Source organism: Mustela putorius, unplaced genomic scaffold (genome assembly GCF_011764305.1).
Source record: "Mustela putorius furo isolate JIRA1106 unplaced genomic scaffold, ASM1176430v1.1 tig00003846_pilon_pilon_pilon, whole genome shotgun sequence".
Lineage (NCBI taxonomy): Eukaryota > Metazoa > Chordata > Mammalia > Carnivora > Mustelidae > Mustela > Mustela putorius.
Window position 1 is genome coordinate 19,879,868 of NW_025421999.1, and position 12,266 is coordinate 19,892,133.

At 40.0% G+C, this 12,266-nt stretch overlaps 1 protein-coding gene across 5 annotated transcripts in view; it reads left to right on the forward strand.

The window, feature by feature from the left end:
* The window catches only part of EYA1 (EYA transcriptional coactivator and phosphatase 1), a 360,075-nt gene that overhangs the window by 8,641 nt on the left and 339,168 nt on the right, over nucleotides 1-12,266 (forward strand). For all 5 annotated transcript variants that reach the window (XM_045063205.1, XM_045063203.1, XM_045063204.1 and 2 more), the window contains one exon: nucleotides 3,441-3,548. In XM_045063205.1, the coding sequence (XP_044919140.1) occupies nucleotides 3,516-3,548 (33 nt within the window). In that variant the 5' untranslated portion in view covers nucleotides 3,441-3,515. Of the gene's footprint in view, nucleotides 1-3,440; nucleotides 3,549-12,266 lie in introns of those variants that run through there.

Consider the following 12,266-nt stretch of genomic DNA (forward strand, 5'->3'; position numbering starts at 1 on the left):
GGGCACCCCTTCCATATAGGGTGCCATAATAATTGACTTGGTAGTGGTTAAGTAAAGGATTTGGCCTTTTGTGGCAAATGCACCTTGCTTTGGCAAGGTGAGTGCTGGGTGGCTGTGTGAATGGGTGTCCAACCACCACCAGACTCGTGGTGCCCTGTCCTTTCAGGGAAGCCTCTGATACCAAGGCATCTGCTGCTGGTGCTCCACAAATCTCCTAAAACAAATCTCAACCCACTGATCCTTCCATCAGTGTGCACCTGCCCTCACCATTCTGTGTCTAGATGAGTCTCCTTGAATATCTAGTCCTTCTTTTCTAGGAGCCACTCCTTGGTCTAAACAAAGTCCCTGGGAATTTCATCTCAGATTACTCCACATGAGTTTATATGTAGGTCTAAACAGTTTTATGAATAACAACTCTCTGTACTGTAAGTAGGTAAATAGGTAGGTAGTCAGATAGGTAGGAATCAAGTAACCTGTTTTCGCTTGAGCCTGTTTCTTAGGTAGTTGAAACCAATGTTCAGGACCAGAAATTTGATGGGTACTTTTCAAGCAGATTGAATGATAGCACCACCATTTAGTTGCCCACCTAATTCTGACTCAGAGTTCACATGTATTAAAAAAATTGCCTTGCATCGATAGCATTCATTCATTCATTCATTCATATTTAATGAGTGCCATATGTACCCTGAACAAGAGAGGAAAGGCATGGGCCTATGCCTCATGGAGCTACAGTCTAGTGGGGGAGACAGGTAGAGAAATAATTACAGTCCCATTAGGTAAGTGCTATAATGGGGGCAGGCTTACTCATAAACCATGAAAGATCAAGTCCAGCAAGGGAATTAAGGGTTTACTAAAGCCAGGCTCCTAAATATCAGTAGAACCAGTCATGGCCTCTATTGCACGGTTTGGATTGACATGTAGAAATCTGGAAACAACTAGGCTGATTTGGCAAGCAGTGGAGGATTTGTAAATAAAGGCCATGGCTCTTTGTGATTTTTTGATTTTTGAGTGGTAGTCTTTCTCAGTGGAGACATCTATCTGAAGTCGATGAATGCTGACTCCTTGGACTTCTCAATAAGCTCAGTCTTTTCTTTTTTAGCCCAGGAAACAATAACAAATACAGCATTTGGTACAGAACAGTTTCATCTTCAGAAGAAATACAATTACGAATGAAATACCTTTCATGCTTCTGTAACTTGACCATTCTTAATACCTTAAACTGTTCAGTAAGTTCAATATGGAAATATGGGAAAGAAACACATGGGAAATAATCCTGGAATATCAAATATACAGATTTTGATTGAAACATGTTCTCAGGACAGGTATAGAGAGGATGGGAGTTTAGGGGAAATCAGAGGGGGCTTTGTCTTGGGCCTGCTCCCTTCTGGGAGGAATGAGACCGGACTTTGTCTAACCACATATAGGTGCACTGTGGGCAATTCACATGAAAGCACTTTGGAAACTGTAAAATGTTTGACCAAGGTGAGGTAGGATTATTATTATAATTTTTAAAAGTTGCCTTATCACCTTAGAAAAGTTAATGTGCCTCAAGAGAGTTAACTCAAGCAACAAAAAAAGTATAGTTTCTGTAATAGCTCTTCCTTGATTATGCAAGGAATTCTCCAACAGCAATGATGGGGTGATTTTAAGATTCAGTTCTGTACTTTTGAGCAATTGGAAATAGAGTACTATGTTGTGTTTTCTTGGTTTAGCAGACTGTAAATACATCCACAGCATTTTTATTTATACATAACCTGAAGTTATAAAATTGTTTTTGGTGAAAATTAAAAAAAACAACACTGTGCTCTAGTAAGGATTCTCAAAATTTGGGGAGTCTAGTTATTTATGAGTCTTAAGTTATGGAAGAAGCATCACCTTTGTGCTGACAGTGGTTAAGGCATATATTTTCCAGCATTGATAATTGTGAGGGAAACAAACATAAATGAAAATGACTCTAGTATTTCAAAGTTACCTCCCAAATCATTCAGGCTTGGGATCTTTTACTTGAAGATTATGTGTGTAAATACATGCATTCATGAACTTACTCATATAAAATATATGCCTGTAAGATAAAATCCAATTGAAATCTCCCATTTCACAGATAGTAAAACTGAGGCTCAGAGGGATAAATTATTTACCTCAGATCATTCAACTAGTTAGTGGCAGAGTCAGAACCTAAATTCAGATCTCTTGACTTCCAGGGGAGTGGTTTTCCTACCATCTAACACGCAGAGTTTCAAGAACTTTTACAAAAAGTGGTACTGAAGTCAGCCAACCACATACTCATGGTGCCTAGGTAGCTCATTGGTTAAGCATCGGACTCTTGGTTTTGGCTCTGGTCATGGTCTCAGGGTTGTGAGATAGATCCCTGTGTTAACTTTGGGCTGGGTGTGGAACCTGCTTAAAATTCTCTTCCTCTTCCTCTCCCCTGCCCCTCACATGCACTCGCTCTCTCTCTCTCTCTCTCTCTCAAAACAACAACAACAAAAAAAAAAACAAAAAAAAAAAAGAAGAAGAAGAAGACTACTACATATTCTCTGTTCTGTAATTTTGTCTTGGGTGATATTAAGATCATGTCTTTATTTTTTTCCTTAAAATTCCATAATATTTAAATATCTATGTTGGAGTTGATATAAGGCATGTAGAAAAATGTCTTAGTTGCCAAGCCCAAGTAAGAGAACCTGAGGATTTCTTTTGGGTTCCTCATTTGAAGATGAACATGAAAATCAATTCAGAAAGTTAGGAAATGAGACTGGGAAGCCAGGAGACTATGTTATTATTATTTTTTTTTGAAGATAGCTAACGGCAGAATATATTTCAACATACTATATTTATTGTACACACCTTGCGGCATCCCCAAAGCCCACTCTTCTCAAAGGTGTTGAGTCTCTGAAGGTTCAGAATTGATCAGCCGTGAAACTGTGACCTAATGTAAACTTGCTAAGAAATAGTATAATAATATCCTTGCCCTGAGGCTAAAACACTCAACTCTAGATTTTCTCTTTTATCCTTGCTCAGACTACAATCATATCTCTTTGTTACTATTTCCTCTTTGCATTATGGTGCAATTGACGTTGATAAATAGCTTGGAGAAACTGAATTCAAAAAGAAAAAAAAAAGCTCTTGTACTGTTGGCTCAAAAATAATGTGTTGTAGAAAGCCCTCTCCTTGGTCTCTCCATTCTTTTTTTTTTTTTTTTTCCCCTTGGGCTGCAGCTGCTGACAGCAGACACACTGAGCTATAATTTGGCCACATTTGGCTCATGTAAATTGTGATAAACAGTGAGCCCATAATATTTATTTTAAAGATTCATTCAGTGAAGGTAAGCATTCTTGACTTGTGTATACATGCAAGTAAATGGAAAGCTGCAGATGCAGAGATCAGCTCTTGATTTCATGCCACACAATTAATACGGCCGCTTGGTGCTCTATTCTTCACAGGTGCAGGGGTGTTGGAGCCCTTTGAAGAAGTGTGTAGCTAATAGCCCATATATAATTCAGAAGAAAAAGTCTTCAATGGAAGACCCCCGGGGGATAAATGGACAGTCTGTAAGTAAACAGAATGTCAATCCTAAGGAAAGAGTTATTACTCTTAAAATCGTAATTACTATTTTTGTTGTAACCTGAGTGTCTGGAAATTCCTCAAAAGCTCTGTACCCATTTTTAATGATTTTAGAAGTTATGGATTAAGTAGTACGCTATTTAATCAGCTTAACCTAATTTATTATCTGTCTTAGAGATACCAGAAATCAAAAGTAGAGTTCTGGAAGAAAAATGCCAACCTTTAGTATGACTTAATTACACCAATATGAATAATGTTGTTTTAAGGCTTACATTTTTCCTTACCTCTGGGAAAACATACATTTGTCTCATAAAACTTGAAATTAATGTCTAAGTTTTGGATTGCCTTGTGTGTATTTGTTTTACGAATACGTGTGCGTGCGCATCCTTTAAATGTGTGTTCATTGTTTATTTCCCAGTTTGATAAACTCTTGAATGCGCTTTAAGTTAAGGAGAACTTTAGTTTTAAGGTCTCTTTGGTTTTATTTCTTTTGTTTATTCTGTGAGCAGAAGAGAAAGGATTTAGAAATTTTCCTCAGGTTCATATCAGGAAGAAAGCAAGCTTCCTTTGGCTCATCAACAAATATTCCCAACTAGAGGTAACCTTATAAATAACTTTGGAGGTATTGAATAAGGCAATGGATATTAATTTTTAAAGAGCACACATCAGTAGGTTAAAGTTGTTATGGAAAATGTCCATAGCAATGTTTGGGCTGGCCTTCGTGACTTTGTCTTTTAGGTTTTCTGATCAGATATGATGCTTGTAGACCTGTGGTTTCAGGGCTCAGCTCTGTCCACAGTAGAATCATTACAAACCTGAAGTGTGATCTTTAGTAATGCAGTTGTGGTTCCTGTAAATGTGTGTTTTACAAGACCTGTTGGTGTTATGCAATAAGCAGTAATGGCTAATGGATAAGGATTTTAATAACAAAGGGTCAAGTGCCATCAGAGCACTTTTGTAGTCACACTGTATGCAATTACAGGGTGTATTTTTATAGATTTCCTCAGTCATCTTGTGAGGTAATTCACATGAACACTTCGAGATCATTCCATAAGGTCTAGCTTTTAGCCTAAACAGGCAGAGGACCTTTAACCCATTTAATTTGTTTGTTTGTTCTTTTAAATTCTTGTAATGCGCCTTGTGCATTTGATTTTATTATTATGTTAAAATATTTTTGTAGTGCTTGTGAAATTAATGAAAAATTCAACTTGCTAATAACTTCCTACTTATGGCCCTCTTTCGTGTAACTTTTCTCTTTAGGTTGATGTAAATTGATATGGTGGAAACTCACTAGGAAATTAAACAGTATCTGCAAATAAAGGCTGATAGTATTTCTTTTAATATCTTAAATTATGCCAATTCTAATTTAAGAATTAAGATCTGGGACTAAAATTAAAAGAATAGGTAAAGAATGTAATGACTAAAGATGTTTTTTGCAGGGGGCGCCTGGGTGGCTCAGTCATGATCTTTGGGTCCTGAGATGAGCCCTGGCATGGACTTCAAGCTCAGGGTGGAGAGTCCCTCTACTCCTGCCCCTTCCCTCTCTGCCCATTCACACACATTCTCTCTCTAATTAAAAATAATAAATAAAGTGGTTCTTTGCATATTACAACAGTTGTGCTTACAGGTCAATCTCATTACATATCTTTCTGAGGTTTCTTCCTTTTTGCTATATTAGAGCGAAACAGTTTTGCTCTTGAAAGCTATCTCGTTAGCATGGGGGTAGCAAACCAGGTGGGAGGTTTCTCAAGGGCAAGCCAGGCGGCACTGGAGAAGCGTTTCCTGGCAATTTGGCTCCTGCCCGTGGCTTGTCTTTTCAAAGACCCTGTACAGAGGCTTGGAGTGGGCTCCTGTCCAGGCTCACTTTCTCTCACCCTCAGACTCCCCCATTTTCTCAGGAGGGTGGCCGTTCTGGGCAGGCTACAGAGGTGCACACACCGGAGTTATGTCTTTCCACAATGTCAGCTTTATTTGGTCATAAAGCCAAGTTAATCACAATTATAAAGCAGGTTCAGGATCCCACACTCCATGACCATGTGTCTCACCATGTGATTCACCTTGGCATCTTACAAGGCAGGACAGAAGACAAGCCACACAGCAAACAAGATAACAGAGGGTGCAGGACATGAGGCTGCGGATCAGGCTGTGGGTGCCCGGTTGAGATAAGGCCTCGGTCTGGTCCAGGTCAGCTTGTGGCCCTCAATGCTTCTGATGTTCAAGCAGTAAATCTCAGTTCTATTCGGAGATCGTTGGACAGAGCCTTCTGTGGCAGCTGCCTGTTTTAAGCGATCAGACACAGAGGGGTCCGGTCTGAAGAGTCTGACAGTTTGCTGTTATAGTAAAGTGTATCTACAACATCCTCAAGTGTTACTAAAAATATGGTATAGAACTTGTGTGATGGCCTTTTGAATTGGTTTTGGGCCCCTGGAATCCTCCGGTCTGAAGAGTCTGACAGTTTGCTGTTATAGTAAAGTGTATCTATAACATCCTCAAGTTTTACTAAAAATATGGTATAGAACTTGTGTGATGGCCTTTTGAATTGGTCTTGGGCCCCTGGAGTCCTCCTCTGGTTGCTGGTTGTCAGTTCTGGGGTGTCAGCTAGCTGATGCTGGTCCCGGCGAAATGTCCTAACCGCAGTACCTTAACTGCTTGCATTACTGCTTGACATGAGAGACTCCACTGTGCTCTCTATGTCTATGGAGTCTCATCCACAGACTCCAGATGGGAAGAGGACCTTGAACACAGCTGAAAACATTCGTATAACCCAGGAAAGGAAAAGGATCAAAAGCAGACTAGGAACAGTATCAAGAAGAGCTCACACTCTCGAACATGAACTGAACTTCCCCTTTATTGGCTTGTTCACCTTTCAAAGTCGTTGTAGAACAAGTTTCAACAATCTCCAGAGCAACCACAAGAGCACATTGTACCCCCACCGTACCCGAGTCAACATTATCAACATGCAGCCGTTCTCATTTCGTCTTCTTTCATACACGGCCATGTCACCACAGAGACACCGCTCTTCTTTTATAGTTGTTTGTGTTTTTTTTAAGATAAAATTTGCGTACACTGAAAGGCTCAAATCTTAACTGTACAGTTTTGGTGAATGAAAATGCCCACGTAATCCATATCCTACCAAAAATTAGAACATTTCCATCTGCCCAGAAAGTTCTCACCCCAAATTTTCTCACTTGATACTTCCCAGTACCCACCCCCCATCCAAGTCCACCATCCTTCCAATGGTTTTCACCTTTGATCAGTTTTGCTTGTTCCAAAAGTTCATATACATTGAGTCCTCCAGCATGTTTACTTTTGTTTCTGCCTTCTTTCATTTAGCATTAGGCTTCTGAAGAGTAATGAGTGTCGTTGCATGTACTAGTATTTTTTTTTGCTAAATAGTATTTCATATAAAATATTCTTTTTATACAATATTAAGTATATTCTATGCATTTCTCTGGGAACCTCAATTTCTGCATCTATAACATAAGGAGAGAGAACTCTCATTTAACCTAGTGTCCTTTATAGCTTTACTTTTGTAGCATACTTTCTCCTCCTCTACAGACCTTTGCTCACAGAATTTCCTCTGCTAATGGCCCATTCTAGATTGTGCCTCTTCTGATAAGACTTCATACTTGTTTCCCTCAGCATATTTCTGATAGGAGTAGTAGCTTTATTTAGTTCCCTCAGCAGAGAAATGGTATTTTTTTTTAAAGAAAAACTTCTTGAGAAGTTTCACACACCAGTTTTTAAAATGTATCTATAAAGCTCACCATGTGTAGTCATCAGCGTAAAATTACGAATCTCTATTGCCTTTGCAAATAATAATTCTTTCTCACATCTCAATGGTTCTTTCTCTACTCCCTAGATAAAAAGATATGTGACTAGGTGGGAGAAGAGACAGTGGAGCCTCTACATCCCTTCTTTGAAGCCTGGACATCTGGGCTGGGCAGGAGGCTAACGAGAGGGCTGCCTCTTTTAGCTTCTTGACAGCTGTGAGCCCAGAGGGTCTCTGTGTGTAAGAGGCTGAAAAGAAATCCCAAGGCCTTCAATGGGCAGTGAAGAGGGAATGCTCTTCACATGCTGCCATGCAATGTGAGATTCAAAGCTAAGTTCTGAGGTGGCCTGTGATTCTTTGAGGGAGAGAAAATGATGAGCTGAGCATCAGAGAGTATAATATTCCTATAATTTAGCCTCTTGACCCTCGAGGTACTTTGGAAATGAATCTGTCATGTGACAGGGGACTATCGGCAGAGGTTCAGGAACTTCTCATTTTGTTCCTAAGTAGATATGGCACTGGACAAAAATGTTACATTGTAAGTTCCATCTTTCTTATTCTGGAATGTTCTGTGTATGTGCTTTCCACATCTAGAAAGAAGTAGCTCATGTGATTTTGTAAGTTTGGTCCACCCTTTAGTTTGCCTCATGAGGACGGAAAGGAGAGGAGGAGGAGGCCCATCATAATGCTGGACACTCCTCCCCCACCTCTTGAGGAGGACCCATTCGGGGAACACAGCTCCATTTTCCCTCAGGAGAACCAAGACTGGCCCTCTCTGAGGTAAACACCTCTGAAACACAAACATCAAAGAGCCCAACAATGGCTATGTCTTTCAATTTCTTTAGAGTATGAAGATTTCTGGAAGGAGATCATGTCAAGATTTAAAAAAAAAAAAAAAAAAAGCATCTGCTAACTCTTTGGGGGGAAAAAAGTGAGTCAAGAAAATATATCATTGTGTTTTTCTTATGAAGTTGTGAGGCCAGCAGTTAAAAACCCACCATGTAATCACCTGACCCTTGTATCTGAATTAGACAGCCTGGTATCTTGAAAACCACATTTTAGATTCAGAGTCAGAAGACCTGGTTTTAACTGTTACTAGTTGTATGGACCTGGGGTAGATTTTCTAGCATCTGTCCCTTCAGCAGTAAAACAGAGATGATAATTTTTGCCTTCTTCTACTTAAAATTGCAGTGTTGTAAGTAAGTAGAATCATGTATTTTAAAGTTCTTTGAAAACTGAAAAGTGCAATATAACTCTAATGCACTTTTATTGGAAATATCTCTAGGAAAATGTGGTCATGGATAGCAAATTATCTGGCCACCTGCAAGTTTGCAATAAGAATTTTAAAATGCAACCATCATACCAGTGCCAATTATAAGCACTAACACTATCTATATTTGCTTGTGTGTTGTCAGCTATGGGGGTAATCAGGTCTCCCGAGACTTTTCTAAAGAAAAATTTTATTATAAATCCTAGATTGTTAACTCGCTTATATTACAAAAATTTCAAATGATGATATTCTAAAGCTTTTAGGAATAACAGTATATTAAGTCTCCATTGTATTCTCTCAAATGTACCTCTTATGCCTTAAATTATAGTAAATGTGAAATGCTAACTCCAGCTTTTGCTGAGATGCTGGATTTTGCAAGAAAACCATTAAATAACATATGTACAGACTTTATTCCTATACTTGAAGATTCTCAAAATGAAAAGTGACTTTTAACCAAAATGGAAAAATGAAATATTTATTTTATTAAGAGAGAGGCACACTGTTGAGCAGAAGTTACTAAAAGCAGTTATTTAATACATATGTGTAAACCGAATTAACTGGGAAATTATAAATTAAATCAGGATTTCACTTATGCAGCTTCACCATAAATGAGAGGTTTTATAGCCATGAAATTTTTAAATAACTTAAATTTAAAAATAGAGAATTCACTGGTTTTCAGTTTCCTTTCTTTTCTTTTCTTTTTTTCTTTAAGCTTATTTGTTATCTGTTTCTTCAGGTTGCTGTAACAAATTACCATAAAGTAGGGGGCATAAAACAACAGAAATATATCATCTTAAACTTCTGAGGCTAGATGTACAAAATGAAGGTGCTGGCAGGGCTCCTGCAGAAACCTAGAAAAGACTTCTTCCTTGCTTCTCTGGAGCTTCTGGCAGTTTGCTAACAATCCTTGTCATTCCTTGGCTCGTAGCTGCAGCATTTTGACCTCTGCCACATGGCACATGGCACTCCCCCATTTATATCTGGGTCTCTTCTTCTCTCTTTATAAGGACGATAGTTATATTGGGTTAGAGCCCAACCTAATGACTTCATCTTAACTTGATATTTGCGAAGACCCTATTTCCAAATAAGGGCACGTTCACAGACACGGGGAATTAGGACTTGAACAGACTTTTTTGGGGTGTGGGATGCGATACAACTCAACACATAACAAAGTCCAGTAAATATGTGAAGCCTAAAATAAAACCTTATCTTTGCCTACCCATCCCGCCTCGAATGTCTGAAGAACTCTGGTTTATTTGGTCTAAAGTGGGACAATCACCACGAGCTGGTTTAAACAAACAGAAGGGAAATCTGAAAGAAAGGAAGGAACTAGGAAATCTAGGCAGTTTTCTTTCTGTTTTTCTCTACACATTTTCTTCAGTTCTGTCTCTTTCTGTGGGCCGGCTTTGTCTGCTCCCTTATACATTCTCTGGCTTACTGGGTCATCCACTGTGCGGACAGGGAGGCTCTGATGGGTACTGCCGGGGTTTTGAATCTGTGGCGGGTAGAGCAGGGGGCTGCAGCAGAAACAGGAAGATTCCCAGATTAGGGGGCTTGGCAGACCACCCAACAGGTACCTCTTTGACCCTTCATGAAAATTCATCAGGGAGACACCAGTTTGAAACCATAGGTCTAGTCCTACCTCAACATTTATAGTTGGGAAGAAAGAGCCCTGATGTGCCATCACTTACATTCTGATCATTTTGATAGAAATATATATATATATATTTTAGATTATTTATGTATTTATTTGACAGAGAGAGAGATCACAAGTAGGCATAGAGGCAGGCAAAGAGAGAGAGGGGGAAGCAGATTCCCTACCGAACAGAGAGCCCTACATGGGGCCTGATCCCAGGACCCTGAGACCCAGTGACCCAAGCCGAAGGTAGAGGCCTAACCCACTGAGCCACCCAGGTACCCCTTGATGGAAATATCTAATAACAAATAATTCTTTCCTGATGACTTAAGGTTCCTTTTATAACTATGAGCTATAAGCTGCATCCCTAATATCCTAGTTTTTCTACTCTCCTTTGACCCATCTGAGAACAGTGATGCTTAGCCTTTTCAGTCGTGGAGTGTAGAGCTGGGGCAGAACTGGTCGGGATGGGCGCACAGCAAAGAGATACCAACTTCTAAGTTAAGCCAGGAAACCCTGACGCGGACTCAGAATACCTGGTTTTGCGTCACAGCTCAAATATAGGGCCTTGGGAAAGTTATTTCAATTCTTCTTGGCTTCAATTTTGTTTTTGTAATAGAGATAATAAAATCTATATTGCTGGGCATCTGTGATGAAGAAATAAGCTTGCATATGTCAAGGCACTGTGTAAACTGTAAAACGATATATACAGTCGCCTGTGCCAAGCCTTGTGGGGCATCTTTCCCCAAAGCACAGGACATTTGGAGTCAAATATGTCTGCTACTGTCTTTTCTCCATCCTTGGGCAAGATTTTAGCCCTCTCTCAGCGCCAGTGCTTCCTCGTTTGTAAAATGGGGTTAGTAATACCTTCCTTGCATGGCTGTATGGTTCAAAATAATGTATAAAAGACATCTAGTGACTAAGATCAGTTTCTGGAGTCGGACTCCTAGGGTTCTGGTTTGAGCGGTGGTTCTCACGTGCTGCGTGACACTGGGCATGTCTGTGTGCCTGCCCCAGGCCATTTTCCTGGTCTCTAAGTGTTGATGAAAGTCATAACTGACACCACGGGTTGGTGTGAAGATTGAATGAGAGTATTTCCATGACGATGCTATGTCAGTGTTTTCCGTTGTAACTGACATGTCGGGCAGATGTAAGGGTAAGCACTTAAAAAACTTGAGTTGTTATTTAATTAAAATGGATTTGATTGGGGAGGGTGAAGTACTACCTCTTAATTTAATTTTTTTAAAATTTATTTTCAGCGTAACAGTATTTATTATTTTTGCACCACACCCAGTGCTCCATGCAATCCGTGCCCTCTCCAATACCACCTGGTTCCCCCAACCTCCCACCCCCCGCCCCTTCAAAACCCTCAGATTGTTTTTCAGAGTCCATAGTCTTTCATGGTTCACCTCCGCTTCCAATTTCCCTCAACTCCGTTCTCCTCTCCATCTCCCCTTGTCCTCCATGCTATCTTAATTTAATTTTAATGGACACACATCCACAGGGTTAAGATGAGTGATGACTCGGGATGTCAGATTCATGCTGGAAGGAACTAGGCACATTTTCCCCTTTGCATGGGCAAGCCTGGTGCGGCACATTAAAGTACCCAGGTTGGAATGTGATCTGAGCGTTTGGAAGAGACTGGCTGTTAGCGTTCAAATTGGGCACCAGGTTTTATTACCAGCTGGGTATTTTAGATCAAGAATTAAACCTAGACAGGAAAATTGCTCCAGAGCCAGGACAGTGACTTGTTTATATTTCTAGGGCCAAACACAAGGTCAGGCCCTTTACATGCACTCAGTAAATGTTTGTTTATCTGAGTTGGCTGGCAGCTCATGTCCTGGTATAGCTCAACTGGTCCATATGCACCAAACAGATGGAGTGTGACAGGGATGAAAATTGCTTGTGGCTGATGCTGGACAGAAAGGAGAGAGGAGTTCTGACCATTCAGACTCCCTGCTTCCGGTCTGTCTCTCTGTACTCTTAATAATTCAGGATCAGATGCGTATGTATATGACTGTTAGCAA